General features: G+C 35.3%; 1 protein-coding gene and 1 long non-coding RNA gene across 2 annotated transcripts; one reads left to right on the forward strand and one right to left on the reverse strand.

Annotated features, from left to right (window-relative positions):
* Positions 1–5,465: 5,465 nt before the first annotated feature.
* LOC145065848 (protein CASP) lies at positions 5,466–14,011 on the forward strand. The gene is made up of 19 exons (XM_079012950.1): positions 5,466–5,826; positions 6,706–6,816; positions 6,991–7,169; positions 7,977–8,126; positions 8,505–8,593; positions 9,051–9,160; positions 9,497–9,591; positions 10,001–10,056; positions 10,466–10,631; positions 10,844–10,936; positions 11,321–11,449; positions 11,541–11,660; positions 11,869–11,934; positions 12,445–12,567; positions 12,718–12,861; positions 13,011–13,112; positions 13,199–13,278; positions 13,588–13,680; positions 13,744–14,011. The coding sequence occupies exons 1-19, from the start codon at positions 5,736–5,738 to the stop codon at positions 13,802–13,804; spliced, it is 2,058 nt and encodes a 685-aa protein (XP_078869076.1). The 5' UTR covers positions 5,466–5,735; the 3' UTR covers positions 13,805–14,011.
* Positions 14,012–14,518: 507 nt separating this feature from the next.
* LOC145065850 (uncharacterized) lies at positions 14,519–15,615 on the reverse strand. Its single transcript, XR_013688543.1, has 2 exons — positions 15,272–15,615; positions 14,519–14,759 (listed from the first exon to the last, which is right to left on the reverse strand). It is a non-coding gene; the product is annotated as an uncharacterized LOC145065850 (long non-coding RNA).
* Between the last annotated feature and the right edge of the window lie 5,298 nt (positions 15,616–20,913).

The raw sequence follows: 20,913 nt of genomic DNA on the forward strand, positions 1-20,913 counted from the left end.
TCCATCCCTTGAGCTTGAGTGGCCATTTGTGAGCTTCTATGTGTTCTTGTGGCATTCTTTGAGTGAAGAAGGAGCATTGAAGAGAATGGAGTTGGAGTCCAAGCTTTGGATCTAAGCTTTTCTGTGGTTGGAGCATCATTTGAAGGTATAAAGCTCAAAGCTTTCTCATCCTTTTTGATTTAAGCATATTATGGTCCATTTTAGGGGTTTTGGTCCTAAAGCTTGAAGCTTTATGAGTTGTTGAACTCTAGAGCCTAATATTTTTCCTTTTAAGTGTTTCTTGTGGAGAGGATTCATAAAAATGAGGTCTTGGACGTTAAAGCCACCCCATTCATGAGATATGAGCATTTTTGGGAGTAAAGAGTGAGTGTATTTGGGTTTGGGACTTTATCAGCCATGCAAAGGCTTAAAGTCATGAACTTTATGGAGTATGAGCCTTTAGGGAGTCTAGATCTGAGAGTATAGTTATGGTCTTAACGGGTTAAGACCAAGAGAGTGGGAAAAAGCAAGTCTGGACATACGCCGAGCGTAAATCTAGTACGCCCCGCGTACTGGTCAAGTGTCCCCGATCAGGGTTCGTGTGTACACTGAGCGTACCAAGGGAGGTACGCATCATGTAATCTTACTATGGGCTTTTGGGCTAAATCTCATATTGGGCCTTAAGTGTTGGGTCTGGATTTTGGGCTTGTTGTACTAGAGATTTTGATCAGAGAAATATTGTATATGTCTTGGGCCTTTGTGTTGGACTTGCCATTAGTTTAAGAGTTGGGCCTTGGGAGAGCCCATTTAGTATTGGGCCTTGGTGGGCCAAATGAGCTTGAGTTAATTGTGGGCTGGGTAGTAGACTATCTTTATACCTAACGAGTGAGGTTTGGTCTTAGATCTTAATTGGGTTAATTGTGGGTTTTAGATCAGTGTTAGAGGCCGGTGTGCAGCAGCAGCAACATCTATAGGAGTTGTTCAGCATCCGAGGTGAGTTTTCTCACTATACTTACCTTGAGTGGGAATATTGTGTGACCGAAGGGTCTTGTGTGATTATATTGAGTATTGTGATATCCTGCATTAAGTCTTTGTGATATATGTTGTGTATTATGCTGAACTTTACTGAGTTAGGACTAGAGGGTCCACCCAAGTTGTGGGACCAGAGGGTTCCACTGAGACACATTGGCCGGAGGGTCTTATTCGATATATAGCTATGAGCGGCTAATGAGATATGTGTGGTATTTTGAGGAACTCACTAAGCTTTGTGCTTACCGTGTTATGCGATATGTGTTTCAGGTACTTCTCAGGATCGCGGGAAGGCATCGGCTTGATTGTACACACGAGATGGAGTTATGTTTTGAGGATCCTGGATTTTCATTCAATAATTTATGGATATGTGTTTTTCGATAATTTGACACTTTGGGGGTTTTTGTGAAATGTGTTAATGAGAATTATGAGGTTTTAAAATGAAAATTTTGTTTGAAAGTTACAGTGTTACAGGATAACTCCTTGCTATGCATGTGTAGTTTAGAACACTTGGTGTCTTGGTATGTGTAACATACCGAAATATCAAGAGTAAAGTGGAAGGGCTAAAAGAGTATTTGGGAATGAGTGACTCGGCGAGTCCATTGGTGGACTCGGCGAGTATAGTCGCGACTGGGTCGCGTGTTAAGTAGCCGACTCGGCGAGTCAGCATGATGGACTCGGCAAGTAGGCGCTGAGTGGAGAAAACCCTAATTCTCGGGGTTGAGCCCTATATAAAGATCATTATGTTTTCCTCCTAGCCTCTTTGTTCCCCCTTAAGTTCCAGAAACCCTAAAATCGAGGAGAAGCACCATTGTTGAGCAAATTGGAGCTTGAAGAGGTGGTTGTTGAAGAGATTCCAAAGAAGAAGAGGCTTGGATCAAAGGGCTTTGCAAGGATTCGGGATAATCTTCTCCTGGAGCTTCCTTTTGAGGTATCTTTCCATTGTTTGAGCTGCTATTGTCTAGATTCTTCATTTTGGGGGTGTTGAGATCATATCCTTTGGATGTATTGGAGTTTAGAGGCTAGATTTGAGGTTGCTACCTCAGATCTGGGATGGAGAAGAGTTAGAATGCATGAAAGTCCCTGTGTTGAGTGTTGGATGAAGCTATCTTGTCCCAAACCTTAGCCCTAATGTGCAAAATGCATAGATCTCTTTGGATTCAAGTAAAGTTTGCCACTTTACGTGATGGATGAGTTGTAGGAGGCTAGATCTATGTTTTGGAGCAATTGCATGGTCTGGAATGCTTCTGATTGGATTCAGACCGGTGGTACTCGGCGAGTCACATGGGTGTACTCGACGAGTTGCTTGAATATGAGCTGGAACTCGACGAGTTGGAAGAACAACTCGGCGAGTTGGATGAAGATGGCCTGGAACTCGGCGAGTTGTATGAACAACTCGTCGAGTAGGTTGAAGATAGCCTTAGACTCGGCGAGTCTTGTCGAAGAGTCCCAATATTTTCTGGTCGAGTCGTGAATCGGTGAGTCAAGGGATGACTCGGTGAGTTGTATGCGAGTGGACTCAGAGTTGTTGAACTCGACGAGTCTCGGGGTGACTCGGCGAGTTAGGACGCGGATTGAGTGAAGTTCTGATTATGGGAACTCGGTGAGTCATAGGCTTGACTCGGTGAGTAGGGTCAGTCAGGGGTTGACTTTGACCTTGTCTTTGACCAAGGGTTGACCAGTGGTTTCCAGGGGCATTTTGGTAATTGTTGATTGTTGTTTTGAGTTCAGTGCATTGGCGGTTGTCCAGTGGTAGAGATCGTATCAGTGATCGGAGCAGTTCGTGTTATTTGTTCAGTCGGCAGTTTCGAGGTGAGTTATCCTCACTATATCAACAGGGTCTAAGGCACCAAGGCCGGCCTTTACCGGATTGAGATCCAGGTAGTTGTTGTTATGTTGTTGCTATGATATGTTGCATCCTGAGAGCTATGATGGTATATGTTAGAGACCTGTTTGAGATCGGTACCCTGAGAGATAGGGAGATGCTATGCTAGTGACCTGTTAGGTCGGTAAACCTGATTAGGATGATGATATGCTATGTGATATGTTTGATCTGCTTGTTGACTGTGAATTGCTATATGATTGTATGTATATGTGCACATGGTTGTTTGGACTGGGGTTAGGTTGAGGCGGGTCCTGCTGCGTGCTGTAGGCTAAGACACCTAGGGCGGACCGGTTGTCCCGAAGGCCCAACGAGCAGTCCGGATAGGCTGTAGGCCTCGAAAGGGCGGACCAGACGTACCGAAGGCTCGGAGAGTGGACCAGATAGACTGAAGGCCCGATGCGGGCGGACCAGTCATACTGTAGACTCAGAGAGTGGACCAGGTGGATTGAAGGCCCGGGAGCGGGCGGACCAATCACACTGCAGACTCGATGTATGTGGATAGACTTAGAGGGTGGACCAGGTGGACTGTAGGCCGGTACGGCGGACCAGTCACACATTAGACCCGAAGTGCATGACTGTTTTGTGATCGGATATGTTATGGCATGTTATGCGTGTATGGTATTTGTGGTTGGTATTTTGGGGATATCTCACTAAGCTTTCGGGCTTACAGTTGTGGTTTCATGTTTTTCAGGTTCTTCAGGAGATCGTGGCAAGGCGAAGGCGTGATCGTACCGCTCCTCATGATTTTGTAGTGTTGTGATTCTGGGAACACGTTAAATGTTTTGTATTGAAAACCCTTTTTGTAAAGAATTAATGGAATCGAGATGTTTTTGAAAAAATTTAAAATTGGTTGTATTTTTCGGTCGTTACAGTATGCTAGACTGGTAGGGTCTTGCTTGTTGATTGTATAATACTGTTAGGATTTATGTTTAGTAGAGTAACTGAGGAATGCAAGTTATCGGAATTATGTATGGTTGACCAACAAAGGATCTAGTATATGTTGTGTGTTTATGTTACATGATTATATGGTAATGATAGAATTGGTTCTATGTAGTTTAAGTTGGATAGCCTGAGAACTCTTGGTCTAATACCTTATTGCAATGTTTTTGTCTGATTGTTCGTTTTTGGGTGGATCATCTGTTCGACTGTCTATCTGATTTCTCACTTCATATGACTTTATGTAATGCATGAAAGACCACGTTTTGACCCTTAACAATTATACGGAAGACCAAGATGTAGCCCCTGAAAATGGAGTGTGGGCTGGGCCCGTTATGTATGGTTAGGCTGGGCCTATTATTTATGGTTAGGCTGGGACGCTATGTATGGTTGGGCTAGGTTGTTATTTATGGTCGAGATGGCCCGTTATGTATGGTTAGGCTGGGCCCATTATGTATGATATATGTATATGGATATGAGGTTTGATTGTTCGATGCTAGGACTGAGGACTTTGCTTATGTGGATGCATTATATGTATGGTGAAATATGTAGCATACTGGGGAACTCATTATGCTTTATGCTTATAGTTGTAGATAAAATGTTTTGCAGATCGTTCATAAGAAGAAATTGGCGAGACTCTACACACGCATCAAAGATAATTGTTTTTGTTGTTTTGCAATCCAACTCTACACTCTTTATGATTCAAATGAATGAATGACACTTATCGAATTTATGTAAAATGTTTTAATTGGTTAATCTATTTTAAAAATGAAAATATCTTTATAATTTTGGGACGTTACATTAGATTATATAATGCTACGTGTATCGTAAAATCTGATATTGTGTCACATTGTATATTTTTTTGAATATGAAATGCATCCAACGAAGACTATAATAATTACATAAACTAGCAACAACTTCATTATTCTTGAAGTTTATAATAAATTTCAAATTGTCTCACTATATTTTATGTAACCTACCATATCCATCTCTTTAGCTCATTCCCGCCCTTTTTATTGGTTTCATTGCTAACCTGGACGCCTATTCATTAAATGAGTTGATGAGATGAATATTAAGTTTTATGGTAAATGTAGAATTATATAACATGTCATATCCATCTCACCAGTTCATTTAATGATTAGATATCCAGGTCAACAATAAAACCGATAAAATGTGTTTAGGGAGAAATTGTCAAATCATCACTTTTACCGATAATTCATGCTTTTTTGTAAGCAAATTTTATTTTGAGACTTATTCGGAATTTAAGGTAACTAATGAGACTTAAATGCATCCAAGTCAAGAATGAAACCGATAACCAAGAAAAAAAGGTCAACTCGTCATTTTTACCAATAATTCATATTTTTTCCTAAGAAACATTAAATAGTAACATACTTATTCTTCTTACCCATTCTTCTATCATTTTTAGATGACGTGAGAAGCATAATTATTAATTTTATTAAATATTAAATATAACAAATGTCATAATCTTAAATATATAGAAAGATGATAGAAGAAAAAAAATTTTAAAAAAATATTTAATTATTTTTTCATAAATAATTTTTTTTGAGACTTTACAAGTAAAAATTTAAAGAAGATTTCCCTTTAATAAATGGAAAAGGTTAGAGGAGTTTTAAGAGAAAGGGCATAAAATGTGTTCACAACGTCAAAGATGCTAACCATACGCATCCAGTTTTGAAGCAAACACACACTATCGAGATCTACCAAAAACCGGACTTGATCTAAATAGTTTTACGCTCTGGAGATCAATTGCAGACTGCGAGGATGCTTCTCGTCTGAAATAGAATTGATTGAAGTGGGTTAGAGATTTTGAGATTTGCATAAGGAGATTGGGTATAGGATAAACCCTATTATCATTGTTTTCTAGATCGAGCAATACTACTAATCAATGGAGGCATCTCAAAGCGGATTAGAAAGAGATAAATCAAAGCCTTCGTCAACTTCCGCACCGATTCCGTCTGTTGCTAATTTCTGGAGAGGTTTACTATGTTCCATTTCTCTCAATTGAGTTTCATTTATTTTTTCTTCTGTAAAATTTACAGATCGTGATTTTTAATCCTTTACGTTTCAATGAAGTTCTTGGTACGTTAATGTTGATTACTAGATGTACTTTCTTACAAGCACTGGATGAATGGCTTGATCATTAAAAAACAAGTAGCTAATATTAGTATTTACCCTTCAATGAATAGAATTTATGCTTGCTAAGGTGCATTTGGGTTACTGGCAACGACTCTTATGATCCTCTTCTCCCTTCTCGAGAATAGTTCTTCTGAACAGGATGAAGTTCTGAAAAGCTATTCAACGTTATCTTATTGGATAATTTTATTGTATAGCATTAAGTAAGAGCTCTACAAAAAAAGTTCGATTTTTTTCTCCATTGATAATTTTCTTGATTATGGATCTGGGTTCTGTTGGAGTCTCCGGTGTTCAGAGCATAAGCATTGCAAAGGCAATAAGACACTGCTAGTAATTCCCCACACATTGTTGCATGAAATGATGTGATTGGTGCCTCTTTCGTCCTTGTTTGTTCTGTTATATTTTCTTTATTATAATTTTTGAGGCAAATGAGTGAGACTTGAACCGAAAGGGGAGGCCCTTGCTACATTGATCTCACTCTCATCTGTTTATAGTACTGATGTCTTTCAGTCTTTTCTGTTGTTGTTAGTTTAGTAGTTAGTTACTTTGAGTTTTGATTTACTATAAATAGCTTCAAATATGATGAGCTTGGTATCTTGTAATTATTATTTTCTAGTGGAAAATCATTGCGGCAATGATGAAATTTTTCTTGTTCAGTTGGAGGAAATTTACTTATATTTAGGAACTAATTCTAATTGTTTCAAATTCTAATATATATACAGAATTTGATTTGGAGAAGGAAAGGAGTACATTAGATGAACAAGGACTTAGAATTGCTGAAAATCAGGAAAACAGCCAGAAGAACCGCAGGAAGCTCGCAGAGAGCACCCGAGGTACTTAACATGCCTATAACAAGAATGGTGCAGAATCAGTTACCCATTATTGCATAATTCTAATAACAGCTTTGTGAATGCATCTATTTGGATTGTAAACAAGTATAGAATCTATCTGACTCTGTTAGTACAGTAGCAAGGCTGCATGTTCATGTATGTGTTACTTGGTGATAGATTTCAAGAAAGCGCCAGCTGAAGAAAAGTCCAACTTGTTCACTTCTTTACTCAGGGGATACCAAGAGGAGGTTGACAATCTTACTAAGAGGGCGAAATTTGGAGAAAATGCTTTCCTTAATATATACCAGAAACTTTATGAGGCTCCAGATCCTTATCCTGTTGTTGCTTCAGTTGCTGTAAGTACAATCACCTTTTATAACAAATAGCTTTTTAGAATTGTTAAAACATGCGATAGTTATGAATAATAAAAAAACCTCGTCTGGTCTTCTGAATACTCTTTTCTTTCTTAAGAGTCACTTTTAAATATATATATATATATATATATATATATATATATATATATATATTTGGGTGTGCGTAGACAATAAGCACTTGGGAGATTTTAGTGTTTTCATCCTTTAAACTGCATGTTCACATTAAATTTGTCATAGCTCTAATGGGAAAAGGCAGATATCTAGACACCTACAATAGTTGGTCCTTTAGAAATGTAGAGAAAAAGATAGGAAAGTAGGATAACTGAAGTTTGCATCAGACTGTAGGGAGGATAATGTTTATGTGACGGGATATACTTAGGAAGAAGTGTTAAAGGGTGACTAGTCTGTTGTATGCGGCATTGATTAGTGATACAGGAAAGGAAGGTAGCTTTTAGTAGGTAAATATGAATCAAGGCTTTGTTTTAGGCCATGTTTCCATTAAGTGATGGTTGGATAAATGAAAAGAAGTGAATAGAAGAATGATTGTATGGATAAATTCCTCAAACATCATTATTAACCTTAAGTGTGAACTTTTTAGAGAAATTAGGTTGTGTTTTTGTGGAACTTGAACCGTGGTATTATCAATTTTGCTATTACTATGTTATAAATAGAACTAGGGGTAAGAAGCTAGTCTTATGAAAGAAGAGAGAACAAGGATTCAGTGTTGGAGTTAAATAAAATGGAGCAATCTTGTTGGTGTTTCCTGGTTAATTGTAAGTTTTTATGCAGGAAAAAGATTTAAAAATATTGGAGGTTGAGTCAGAGAACAGGAAGATGAAGGTTGAACTTGAGGAATTCAGAACAGAAGCTACTCACCTCAAAAACCAACAAGCAACAATAAGACGACTAGAGGAGCGGACCCGCCAGTTAGAGCAACAGGTTACCGACTATCTATGCTTTTCTACTGCATTGCATTTTACGTTTCAAATACTAGATTTTGATATCTCATATTTGCTATTCAAATCCACTATCTGCAATTTCGATACAAAAACTGTGTAATCAGATTTCAACTACTACCTTGTCTTTTACACAAACTAATCCTATACTGATTCTTTCTACTCTTTCAAAAAAAAAAAAAAATTGTATACAGATTCTATCTATTTAATAGATAGATGAACAAATAAAGAAAGGGAACCATCATGAATGTAACTCCATTCCAGTTGTTTGATCCAAATAGTTGCAAGACTTTTACAAGATTTAAGGAAGTTGAAAATGTTGTTAGGCTGAATTTGCTTCTTAACTTTTATATGTCCTTAGATGGAGGAAAAAGTAAAAGAGATTGTGGAGATGAAGCAACGCAGTTTAGCAGAAGAAAATCAGAAAACGCTGGAGGTTCTAAAAGAAAGGTATTTTTTTTAATCTTAAGGGGGCTTTTGGTTTTTGTAATGTCTTTGGTAAGAGTTGGGCTATGAAGAAACTGTAATATGTCATGTCATGTGTTTTATATATATATATATATATATATATATATATAAATTGGATGGTTAGATTTTTTTAATTTATAATTAAATCTGTTTTTGTTTTGTGTGTGTACATAATGATAATGTGGGGGGTAGTTTGGTGTTTGAAAGTAAGGGAATGAATGGAATTGTATTCCTTTTAAAATTGGAAGGAATGGTGAATTTGATGAATGAGGGAATCTGAAGAATTGAATTCCAATCCTTCCGGTGATGGAATGTAATCTGGAATTTCAGTTCCATCAGGTTCCACCAGATGAAGTGGTCTTTGTTATGTTATTATAGTAACATATTAAGTATGGCAACATTTTTTTTAACTAAAAATCCAAATTCTGTTGTGATGCAGGGAGCAACTTTTGCAGGATCAGCTACGACATGCTCAGGATAGTGTTTCCAACATGCAAAAGTTGCATGAAATTGCACAAAGCAAATTGTTCGAGTACCGTGCCCAATCAGGTCACATTTTTATTTTTACATAGGTAGTCTTTGGCTTGATAAAATCAAGGAAGTAATGGAATGAAAAATAAAGTTTTGTTTTGCCTGATGGAACGGGACGAACCATTCTTCAAATTCTATTCAATTCAATTCTGTTGTTTCTTTTTTATTAAATGACTAAAATACCATCGTTATATATTGAAATAAACAAAATTAGCTATTGAATTCATTCCATTCCTGTCAACCAGAGACATGACAGATTATTTAGATTCACTAGAACAACCCTGAATAAAAATTACAAGCATATTTTCTGTCTGTCCTATAACATTCCTTGTGCTTAATACTTATGCATTACAGAGGAAGATACAGCAGCTAAGCAGACAGAGGTAAATCTATTGATGGATGAAGTTGAAAGGGCTCAGACTCGCCTGCTCAGTCTAGAGAGAGAGAAGGTGAGTCATGCTCATACATATACTATTTCTTTCTCCACATGAGCTAAATTAAATGCAACATTTTATTTGTAAACTGTTTCGTATTAGCTATAGATAGTGTTGTGTTCATGTGTTTGGACATTCTATTTTGAAAAATCAACCCAATCATAGATAGGATTGAGAATTGGTTTGTATTTGAACGATATTGTTCTACTTTATAGATTTTTTAAAAAGTTGTAATAGGATTAAATGAAAGTAGAATAAACAAATCAATGGAAGTTTGTTGCGTTTAACATTAACCCTTGGAACTAACTTTGGTGTGGGAACTACAGTCAGCAAGCAAATGCAAGAAATATCAACTTACTTTCATGGATTGTCTTGGGAGTAGTTAATTTTGTTCAAATCTGAATGATATTTGTACATCGTGCAGGGAGTTCTACGCTCGCAACTGCAATCAGCAAATGAAGACAATGATACTAAGAGAAGGTATAGAACATTTAGTTATTGTCCTTTGTTTGTTTCTTGAAGTTTATTTCACTTGTGTTATTATTTTAAAGATCTTTGGTGATCTAATGAATGCATGACATGAAATATGAACCTACTCTCATTGATAGCATCCTAGGATAAATTTTTCAAAGTATAATATTAGGGCTAAAGAAAAAAAAATGAAAAATTAGGTAGATTTTTTTTCAAAGTAGAATATATTATTGGCCTTAATAAGAAAAAAGAAGTTGGAACTAGAAAGAAATGTAAGTAATACAGAAATGAATGAAAGCAGATTGTTATTTCTTGCATTTGAGGCCTAAAATAAATATGTAATCTCTTCCATCCATCTTGAATTATATTTTGTTGATGAAGAAGGAATGAGTTGTGTTTGTGTTGTATGTGATTGTAGTGATGATGGTGATTCAAATAGCATCCTGGAGAAATCGTTAAGTGCGAAAGAAAAGATGATTTCTGAACTAAATACGGAACTTCACAACATCGAAAGCAGCTTATCTAGTGAGCGACAACAACATATCAACGAAATCAAGAAGCTCAATGCAATGCTCAATGAAAAGGTAAGGTACCATTACCATTACCATCCATTTTGTAAAGTAAAGTTGCAAATTTTTATTTCAATCTTTTATTAAGGCGTGACTACTCTACATTCTAATGTAATATGTGATAGTAAAAGTAGCAAGTTTGGTATTTAGTAATTACCAATGGCATGGGTTTATGTTTAATTGTTTATCTCAATGGGAATGATTGTCTTCTTTTTTCTAATCAACAGGAAGTGGCTCTTCAGGAAATCAAGAAACAGCTCCAGGAAAGGCCAACTGAAAAATTAGTTGACGATCTGCGCAAGAAAGTTAAAATTCTGCAGGTCAGACAGATATATATATCTTTCAGATCCCCTCTCCCTGTTTGTTTTTTATTGTGTGTGGAAAAGACGCAAATGCCATGCCCTACTCATCCAAAAATACAACAAACATACAACTGGCATTCGCATCTTTTGCACACACCCTTTGCCACCCACCATGACTATTGCATGCCAAATTTCCAAACATGGCCTATATTTATAAGTATGAAATTACATATATATATATATATATATATATATATATATATATCACAAGTGATGGAGTTCACTTTTATCTTCCCTGGTTTGGTTTGGTTTGGTTTGGTTTAATGCATCCTGTTCCTGTCAACAATATAGATAATATAATAATAATAATAATAATAATAAATATATTTGATGGATGTGTAGGCAGTGGGTTATAACTCAATTGAGGCTGAAGATTGGGAGGTTGCTACCAGTGGGGAGGAGATGAGCAAACTTGAGTCTCTGCTTCTTGATAAGAACCGCAACATGGAACATCAACTGACACAGTTAAAGGTGAAAAAAAAGAATTCCAGACCATTCCCAACATTCATTCTTGTGAGAAAGAAGCAAATGTATGAGATGATATTTATTAATTTTTGTTTAGGTCCAACTCTCTGAAAAGACTTCAATGGTGGAAACATGTGAAAGGGAAATTTCAGAACTTACTTCAAAGATTAATGAGCAACAAAAGCTTATCCAAAAGTTAGAAGATGATATATTGAAGGTTAGAAATTTTTATCCTTAGTAGTATTCACTTCATTTTGGATTTGGTTTGGTGTGTTCAAAAGACGTGAATGAATGAAACATAAACTCTAAACCCAGAACTAGACACTGCTTTTTTGGTTGGATTGGATTACTATGTATGTAAATAGGAGAAGACGAAACAAAAAGGAAAAGACTTAAAGGAAATATCTTCTTCACTTCACTTGCAGGGCTACAGTTCCAAAGATCGTAAAGGAAATATTTTTGAGGATTGGGATCTTTCAGAGTCTGGGGAGGTATGTCATGTCATATCTAGTCTACTCGTATCGTATTACAATAGCTTTTAGTGTTGTTAACTTACAGAGTATATTTTATTTATTTATTTATTTATTTATAGCAATGTCATCTAAATGCAAAACCAATTTCCACTGCTTTGATTTGGTCCATCAGTCCTAATAAGAAAAGAATTCAAAGTAATCTGGTATATTTTTGCAAGTTTAGGATAGGGTTAAAGACTATTTAAATACTTTGATTTCTTCTCATTACATACAACCAAATACAAAATTAAGTGCTAGGAAAGTAGAATGCTGAAATTTCAAAAAACAATGAAGAGCATTTGACCCAGCCAGCCCAATAAGTTGAAAGTTTTTGTTTGGCAAATAAGTGCGGTCTTGTCTTGATTCTTCCTTCCATGTTTTTTGGCTGGCAATGGCATGCAGCAGTTATTAATTAATTAATAGTAATAAAAGTATATGAACGTTAATTTTGACACAACAGTTGATAACGATTTTATTTGATTTTGATAGAATGCAGCAGCAGCAGCAGATAAAAAAAAACATGTTTCCTCGGACCAAGATCAAAATTCAATGCTTAAGGTGATATGTAACCAAAGAGATCGTTTCCGGGCACGCTTGCGTGAAACTGAAGAGGTATGAGTCCATACACACTTAAATTCATTTATACCGAATACAATACTTTTACCCAGTTAGATTAGCTCAATATGTTAATTTATTATAATAAAAATCAATCAGCATTCAGCAAACAAATCTTTAGTTGAGTGTAAGTATTATTTGTGTTAGGAAATAAGGCAATTGAAGGAGAGGATAGGGATGGTGACAAGTGAACTGGAGAAGACGAAAGCAGATAATGTGAAACTGTATGGAAAGATGCGATATGTACAGGATTATAATCTAGAGAAAGTAGTCTCTAGAGCATCAAGGAAGGTACATCCATCTAAATTCTAAAATAAAGGTTTCAGTATATAAAATAGTCCTAGTCCCTCCTAAAAAAACGACATATAGATAGTCTTAAGTCCTAACAAACAAACACAGCCTGCCAGATTATTTATTGTGTGATTTGCATTTGGCTGCAGTCGGCTGAAGATCTTGAAAGTGGTTTTAGCTCGGATGTCGAATCCAAGTATAAGAAAATATACGAAGATGATATAAACCCTTTTGCAGCATTCTCCAAAAAGGTATATATTTTCCTTTCATTTCATTACCTATCCTATTCCTATTCCTATTATTTTATCCATCTTATTTCTTTCTTTCTTTCTTTCAGGAAAAGGATCAACGCTACAAGGAGCTTGGTTTACGTGACAAAATTACACTCACCAGTGGTCGTTTTCTTCTTGGCAACAAGTATCCCCCTCCCTTCCCTTCCCTTCCCTATTTATTACTCTTGTTTCACCATCCATTTTGGAATGCTATTTTTATCAACAAAAAATTTCTAATATTTTAAATTTTTTAATTATCATAAACTAACGTTAAAATCGAGATAGTATTTTTTTTATATGTATTAATCACACGTGATTAAGCAATTCACATGCGACTAAACCCTGTCATTCACATGTGATAAACCCTGTTTTTGCATTCTCGATTCCATAATGAAATATGCAAGTTTAAAATTTAAATATATTTCTCTGACCCTTATATATAATTATTTTGCAGATACGCACGAACGTTTGCATTTTTCTATACGATCGGGTTGCATGTTCTAGTGTTTAGCTGTCTCTACAGGATGTCTGCTCTAAGCAACCTCAGGTAATAAACAAATATATAACTATTTTTTTTATCTATATTTTACTAACTTGGAACATTTTTCAGCCATGGACCTGAAGAATTTCCTGGCAATGACAAATTTGTAAATCTTCCTCATGCAATATAGAAATTTTTACCTTGTAATGTACATAGGCTAGACTAAATTACCCACCCTTGTTACAAGCTTGGGGTTTTATGTGAGAATATGTCTACTTTGGATTTCACAACATAAGATTGGTGAATATTTTGATATTACTCTTGTTCCTGTGTAGTAGGTTGGTAGTGCATAGGGATTTTTCTTATAGCCTAAAAACATTTCACCTTTTTGTTATCACATACACTATTACTACTTTTTATTCTACTTAACCAAATAGTTTTCTACTTCCTTTTCTTTTTTTGAAAAAGAATAGCATTGTACTTTCAAATAGCCGTTTTTTTTCCTTCTATTTTTTTTTTATCATAGCTAATTTTGTTCTATTTCAGAAAATAAACATTGTACTAATAAAAATCTGGAATATCAGCTTCATTTTGGCAAATAGCGTTGTATTTTCACATGGCCTAAAATAAAAATTCACCTACTTTTTAATAAATAGCATTATACTTTTTATTCTATTTCGAAAAAAGCCATTGTACTTTCAAATTTTAATATAAACGTTATACTAATTTTTATTATAGCATACTTTGTATGTTAACATTTGATCTATTTTTTATTATAGCATCTTTTATTTTTCTTTCTATTTCAGAAAATATCATTGTGCATAAATGATTTCAGAAAAAAAAAGGCATACGGTTGCTTTCTCAATGTACACTGTTTGCAAACAAATTGAAATGACAATAGGTCTAACTTAAAATCATGTTGTAAAATGACATTGCAAATAATAGTCTACATCTGAAACGATAATTATGCATCATCTTTTATATACACATAGCAACATATTTCAAGAAACCCAAGTAACTAACATAATACATTAATGTGATGGTAAATTCTAACATTTAAGAGGTCGAAGTTCACAGGGTAGATCTTGAGTTCCATCCGTCAAAGCTTCTATTACCAAAAATATATATGTTGGAGTGGTCCCTCTCTATATTTAAAATAAAAAACTAAACATAATGTCTCAAGTTGATTAATACATTGATTATAGAAGATAAAATACACGCTAAAACTCAAATATGATCATGATTTTCCGTATTTTATCAACTAAAATCTCCAATGCCGTTGACCAATAGTATTACCTTTTTGATTTTCGAAATGTTTATTAGAAGATTATTTTGTTTAAATTTATAAAAGGCATCACAATCTTTGATAAATAGAAGATTTTGACGAATTGATCATGGAGGAAGTAAGCAAATATCTAACACTATTGTTCTAAATGATTCTTGTTAATTCTTAAAATGTATTGTTTCTTAAGCCTCAAATTGCAATCTGAAATGGGAAAATTGTTGGAAGTATGCCCTTGATCACAACAAAGTGATATTTTTACAAATAGAAGGGCCTTTTTTTTGGAACATGATAATTTTTACAAACACAAGTTCATGACTAGATGCAACAAAATTAAAGACCCTAGAGAAAGAGAGAGAGGGTTGAACTGTATACCTCTTTGTTTGTGGTCGATTTTTTACTTGGATGACCAAGCAAAACGACAAGTCCTTCTCTTTGTTGTGACCAAAATTGAACCCAGAAAAATGTTGTTGTCCAACAAACATAACTAGAGTTTTTGGAGCCTACATAGCTTATCTCGACAATCCAACCATACATAATGTTATTGTGGATGTTAGGAAGCATCTATCGAAAAATCAAGACATTTAGACCGTTGGATCTTCCGGAAATGATCAAACAATGCAACTAGGTCTCCAAAATCGGGAATTGAAAAGAAAACCTTAGAGTGAGAAAGAGTGGGGGGAAAAGGGGGGAGAGGCCGATCCTCACTTGTGGGTATCAACTAGTTTTTTTTTTTTTTTGGTACACATTATCCACTTAAATTAGTATATCAATCCTTGAATTAAGGGGCAAATACTTACGAATTTGAATTAAAGTTAATTACACTTAAAACCTTTAATTCCTTTTTTTTTTTTTTTTTTTTTTTTTTTTTTTTTTTTCATATTATGCTTAAGTCATATTTTGTGTCTAACCTAAAGGACCCTGCTATTGTCATTTCGGTCTGAGCACAACCATGCATTTGATGTTAGCACCAAATTATCAAGGGCCCCAAGGATATCACTTCTCTTATTAGGGAAGAAGGAACAAATAAACTTTGACTACATAGACACCACCTACTCATCATGTCATACCTGGACATTTCCTTTATTGCTTCCAGTTACGGACAACATAAGAGAACAATAAAGCACCACTGACTGCTGAATATCTGAGTGTGGGTTACTACTTACTTCTAGAAGTATAACTGAATGTGGAAGATTTGAATAAATTAATATTAAGGCATTCAAGTAAACATGTAAATAGAAAACATTAATAAACTAATGAAATTGACTACTCTCTAGCATATATTAAGATATTCACACAATAATTGTCAAATCATTTAAAGATTTACATTGTATAGGTTTCCAAATCAAAACAATCTAAACTAAATACACTCAAATCAATTCATTTGCATGTAGATTCATTGGTTGATGTCATTGTAAGTCATGAAATCCTTACCTTCATGGATGCTTCATCAGGATTCAACAAATCCAGATGGGATCTTCAGACCAAGAAGATACGACTTTTATCACCCCAACATGTATCTATTGTTATATAGTAATGCCATTTAGACTAAAGAATGCATTTGCAACATATCAAATACTTGTCAACAAAATGTTCAAAGAACAACTTGGAAGGACCATGAAAGTCTATATAGACAACATGGTAGTGCAATCCAAGAAATCTGAGAACCACCTTCAAGATCTTGAAGAAGCATTCCATATCTTGGACAAGTTCAACATGAAGCTCAACCATTCCAAATGCCATTTTGGCCTGAAAATTCTTGGGCTACATGGTGACAAAAAGAGGAATTGAAGCTAGTCCAAAGAAAATCAAGGCTATCTTGAGCCTTCAATCCCTAACTTCAACCAAAGATATTCAAAGGTTGAAATGTAACACCCGGGTTTCAGGGCTAAGCATTTTTGTCAATGTAATAGTCTAGGTCAACTCTTGTAACTCTTTTTGAAGTAATAAAGATGAAATATTTGAGTATTATGTGAATTATGTGTGTTTATGTGTTTATTATTTAATTATAAATGTATAATTAATAAAAAATAAAACTGAACGTCAAAATTAAAGTGTGAGATAATCCCGATATCTCTACATAAAGTTGTAGAATATGTCTCAAGGTTTCCGTGCATATAAGGAACACCGAAATCCGAGTTATAACGAAGAAGTTATGACCCGTCGAAGTTTCGCGACAGAACCGACACGATACCGGGAAGCGTAAATAGTGAATTTACGATAGAGCGAGATTTAGCCTTAGCGCTCTAAACGAAAGTCATAGAATATGTTAAACTAAGAACATCGATAAAAAGAACGCCGAAATCTGACTTCGTATGAGGAAGTTATGATTTTTCTAAGATTTAGCATAGCAGTGCACAGCCCGAAATCTGAATTTTAGATCGGTCGATTTTTAGCCGATGGGATCTAAATGAAAGTTGTAGTACTCGTAAATACCAACGCGTGGATATAAAGAACGTCGATAATAGAGCTCGTATGCGAAAGATATGGACGAAGCTTAGTCCCTACTTTTCGAGCGCGACAAATTCGATACAGTTTTGTAAATCCGAGATAGAATGAGAATTAGCCAACGAGGTCTAAATGAAAGTTGAAGATATCATTAATAGGAACTCAACGGTAAAAAGACAGACAAAAACGGAACTCGTATGCGAAAGTTATGGACGAAGCTTAGTCTCTACTTTTCGAGCGCGACGAATTCGATACAGTTTTGTAAATCCGAGATAGAATGAGAATTAGCTAACGAGGTCTAAATGAAAGTTGAAGATCTCATTAATAGGAACTCAACAGTAAAAAGACAGACAAAAACGGAGCTCGTATGCAAAAGTTACGTATGAAGCTTAGAGACTATTTTACTATAAAACTCCTATAAATACAAGGGTGAACTCCTCATATTTTCTTCACACCATAAGCCTCTCTTTCTCTCTCTAGCCTCCCTAAACCCCTCCCAAGTCTAGGGAACCTCCCTATCATGAGAAGAAAGCCCCGGAGCGCCCGACGGCTCCGAGAAGAAAAGCTTTCGGCTCGGAAACGCTGCTCCAGCGAAGCCCGGTTTTTAATAAAAACCCATTGTAAGTGAGTTACGCCTATACTATATTTAATATAGCTTTTATTTAATTATAGTAACATTATTAGGACCTTAAAATAATTATTTGGGCTATTATTATGAGTTATATCGAGTGTTATTTAACGCTTATATAATAATAATAATAGCTAGACTATTAATTAGTCGCGATTAACGTTAAAACTAAACTCTAGTGGTATTAATACAAGGTTTTGGTCAAGGAAAAATTGTTTTAAGAAGTAACGAAGAGCTGTCCGAGTGCCGAGTCACCACCTTACCAGGTGAGTGCATAGTTACTTTCAGCTTACACATAGATATGAAGTATTTTATATAAATTACGTGCTATGTGTGCATATTACCTTAATACTTGCTATCTATGCTAGATGAACATTTTTATACATGTTTTCAAAGATTTAAACTGTATATTTATTTTATATCTATGAAAATGTTGGGGTAAAACATGGGTAGATGTATTAGTTGCTGTGTGATAAAATGAAATAATAAGAGGCCTCGTTATAGATGTTATTGATGATCTAGTCATCTAGCGGAGTATAGATGAGGACCACGGACTATTCTAGATAGTCCAGTGGAACACTAGCAGGCTCGCAACCTGTAGGTGTTTATTCGAACTGTGTGTTTATTTGAACTGTGTGCTCACCAGATGTACTCCATCCCCTACATGGTTGCCTTAAGGACATTTATTGTTGAGGAATCCCCTTAGCAGTAGTGTCCGTCCCGATGATAATCCTTAGGATAGGTCCCTTATGATAGATGCTTAGGGACGTAATGTGAGGATAACGGGAACGGGTAATCGGGTTTGTTTAATTTAATGAAGTTAATAAACTTATTTATTGTGGGTTGAAAACCCTATGTGCTTACCAGGCTCCCAAGCCTGACCCACTCAGTTTTATGTATTACAGGTAGTGGCGCTTGAGCATAGATATGATGTTGGACGAGGGATTACGGATATAGGCCTGTAGATATGAAATAATGTAGTAAGGCTTATATTGTACTGTTTATGCTTTTGATCTGTACGAACATGACATCCCAAGTATTTTAATGAAATACATTTCTACGGAAATGCTTTTAATAAATCTTTATCATATTTTGTTTTGGGACAAATTCCGCAACACTTTCATTTAAAATGTCACTCTGATTTTTAAACAAAGCATAAACAAACCGGTCTTTTCTGGCCGTGATTTTGGGGATGTCACATGAAAGGTAGAGTTGCAGACCTAAATAGGTTTATCTCTAAGGCATTTGAAAGATGCAAACCTTTATATGATATATTGAGAAATAACAAAATGTTCGAATGGATAACAACACATGAATAAGTATTCCAAGAGCTTAAAAATTACTTATCTTCAGCCCTATGGTTAGCCAAACCTAAAGATGGAGAACCCTTGTTCCAATGTCCGATTGTATCCAAGAATGAAACTAGTGTAGTCTTGGTAAATGAACAAGATGGTGCTTAACATCCAGTATATTATGTAAGTAAGCGTTTCTTGAATTCCAGGACCAGGTATTCACATCTTGAAAACTAATCTTTCCTCTTATATGTGCTTCAACTAAGTTACGTCACTATTTTGAAACTCATCCTATTTATGTAAAACCTAATTATCCAATTAAGAATGTAATAAAAAAGCCAATGATGTTAGAAAAAATGGCTAAGTGGTATTTATAATTGAGTACATATAAACTAAGATATGAGCAAAGATCTGCTATAAAATCACAAACATTAGCTGAATTTATGGATGATTTCAGTCTAGATCTTCAACCCGAAGTAGAAAAATAAGTTCAATGGATTCAAAATACAGAAGAACCAAAGCAATGCACCCTCTTTACAGATGGGGGCTTCCAAATCTAAAGGATATGATCTTAGAGTCGTACTAAAATCGACACCAGGGGACATTACTGAAGGGTTTCGAGCCTCTCAAAGATCAATAATTGGGCAACGGAAACAACAAACAAAATCACGATCTAAGACTTAAAACACAAGATCTAACTCAACTAATCTATGCACTTATATAACACAATATAATCATACCTTTGCTTTCTGTAGGTTTCTTCTTTTGACGAGCCAGTTGAATGGACTAGAGAACCCAACGAAGAGTCCCTCTTCTGAAATCACACCCAAGAAGCAAAACACTTGCAAATCTGAACCACCTTCGAACTTCAACCACGAAAAAATTCAAGAAATACGAATATGTGTTTCGCCATGTCGTGGCAATTTAATGTCCATGTCGTGGGAACTATGTTTCCTGTGATTCAATGGTTTTGAAGGGTTCCGAGATTTTGTGACTAAAAGGTATATTTCACATGTATTAAATATGGATTTGGATCCCTCTATTTATAGGGAGGTGATTTGAAAACCTTGAGATAATTACCAAATTTAATTGTAATTATCTATGGAATTCAAATCATTCTGGAATATTCCATATTTCTTTATTTACTATTAATTAATTAAACTACTAATTAATCAACTGGTTAGACTATGCTTGGAACAACACCTAAATCATTGATGAACTTCTTGAGCCACACTGCTTCTTTGGCTGCTTCATTGGATGCAATATACTCTGAATCTATAGTTGAGTAAGCTATAGTCTCCTGTTTAGAGCTTCTCCAAGTCACTGCTCCTCCATTTAACATGAATACATAACCAAACTGTGATATAATATTATCCCTGTCGGTTTGGAAACTTACATCCACATATCCTTTGATGCTTAACTCTTCTTTTCCACCATAAACTAAGAACATATAATTAGTCCTCCTAAGATATTTCAAAATGTTCTTGATTGCGGTCCAATGACTTTCTCTTGGATTGGATTGATAACTACTCGTCATACTAATGGCTTATGAGACATCTGGCCTTATACGTATCACACATATATGATCAATCCTATAGACGAGGCATATGAGACTCGACTCATTATGTCCAGTTCTTTAGTAGTACTGG

This window comes from Lactuca serriola, chromosome 8, assembly GCF_051521515.1.
Source record: "Lactuca serriola cultivar US96UC23 chromosome 8, Lser_US96UC23_V15, whole genome shotgun sequence".
Taxonomy (NCBI): domain Eukaryota; kingdom Viridiplantae; phylum Streptophyta; class Magnoliopsida; order Asterales; family Asteraceae; genus Lactuca; species Lactuca serriola.

What these genes read in the sequence shown, in the direction of transcription:
- LOC145065848 (XM_079012950.1), top strand. Translation starts at nt 5,736, where the DNA reads ATGGAGGCATCTCAAAGCGGATTAGAAAGAGATAAATCAAAGCCTTCG. An exon ending in ATCTTTCAGAGTCTGGGGAG is followed by an intron (nt 11,935 to 12,444) that starts GTATGTCATGTC and finishes TGATTTTGATAG; the next exon opens with AATGCAGCAGCAGCAGCAGA. An exon ending in GCTTGCGTGAAACTGAAGAG is followed by an intron (nt 12,568 to 12,717) that starts GTATGAGTCCAT and finishes TATTTGTGTTAG; the next exon opens with GAAATAAGGCAATTGAAGGA.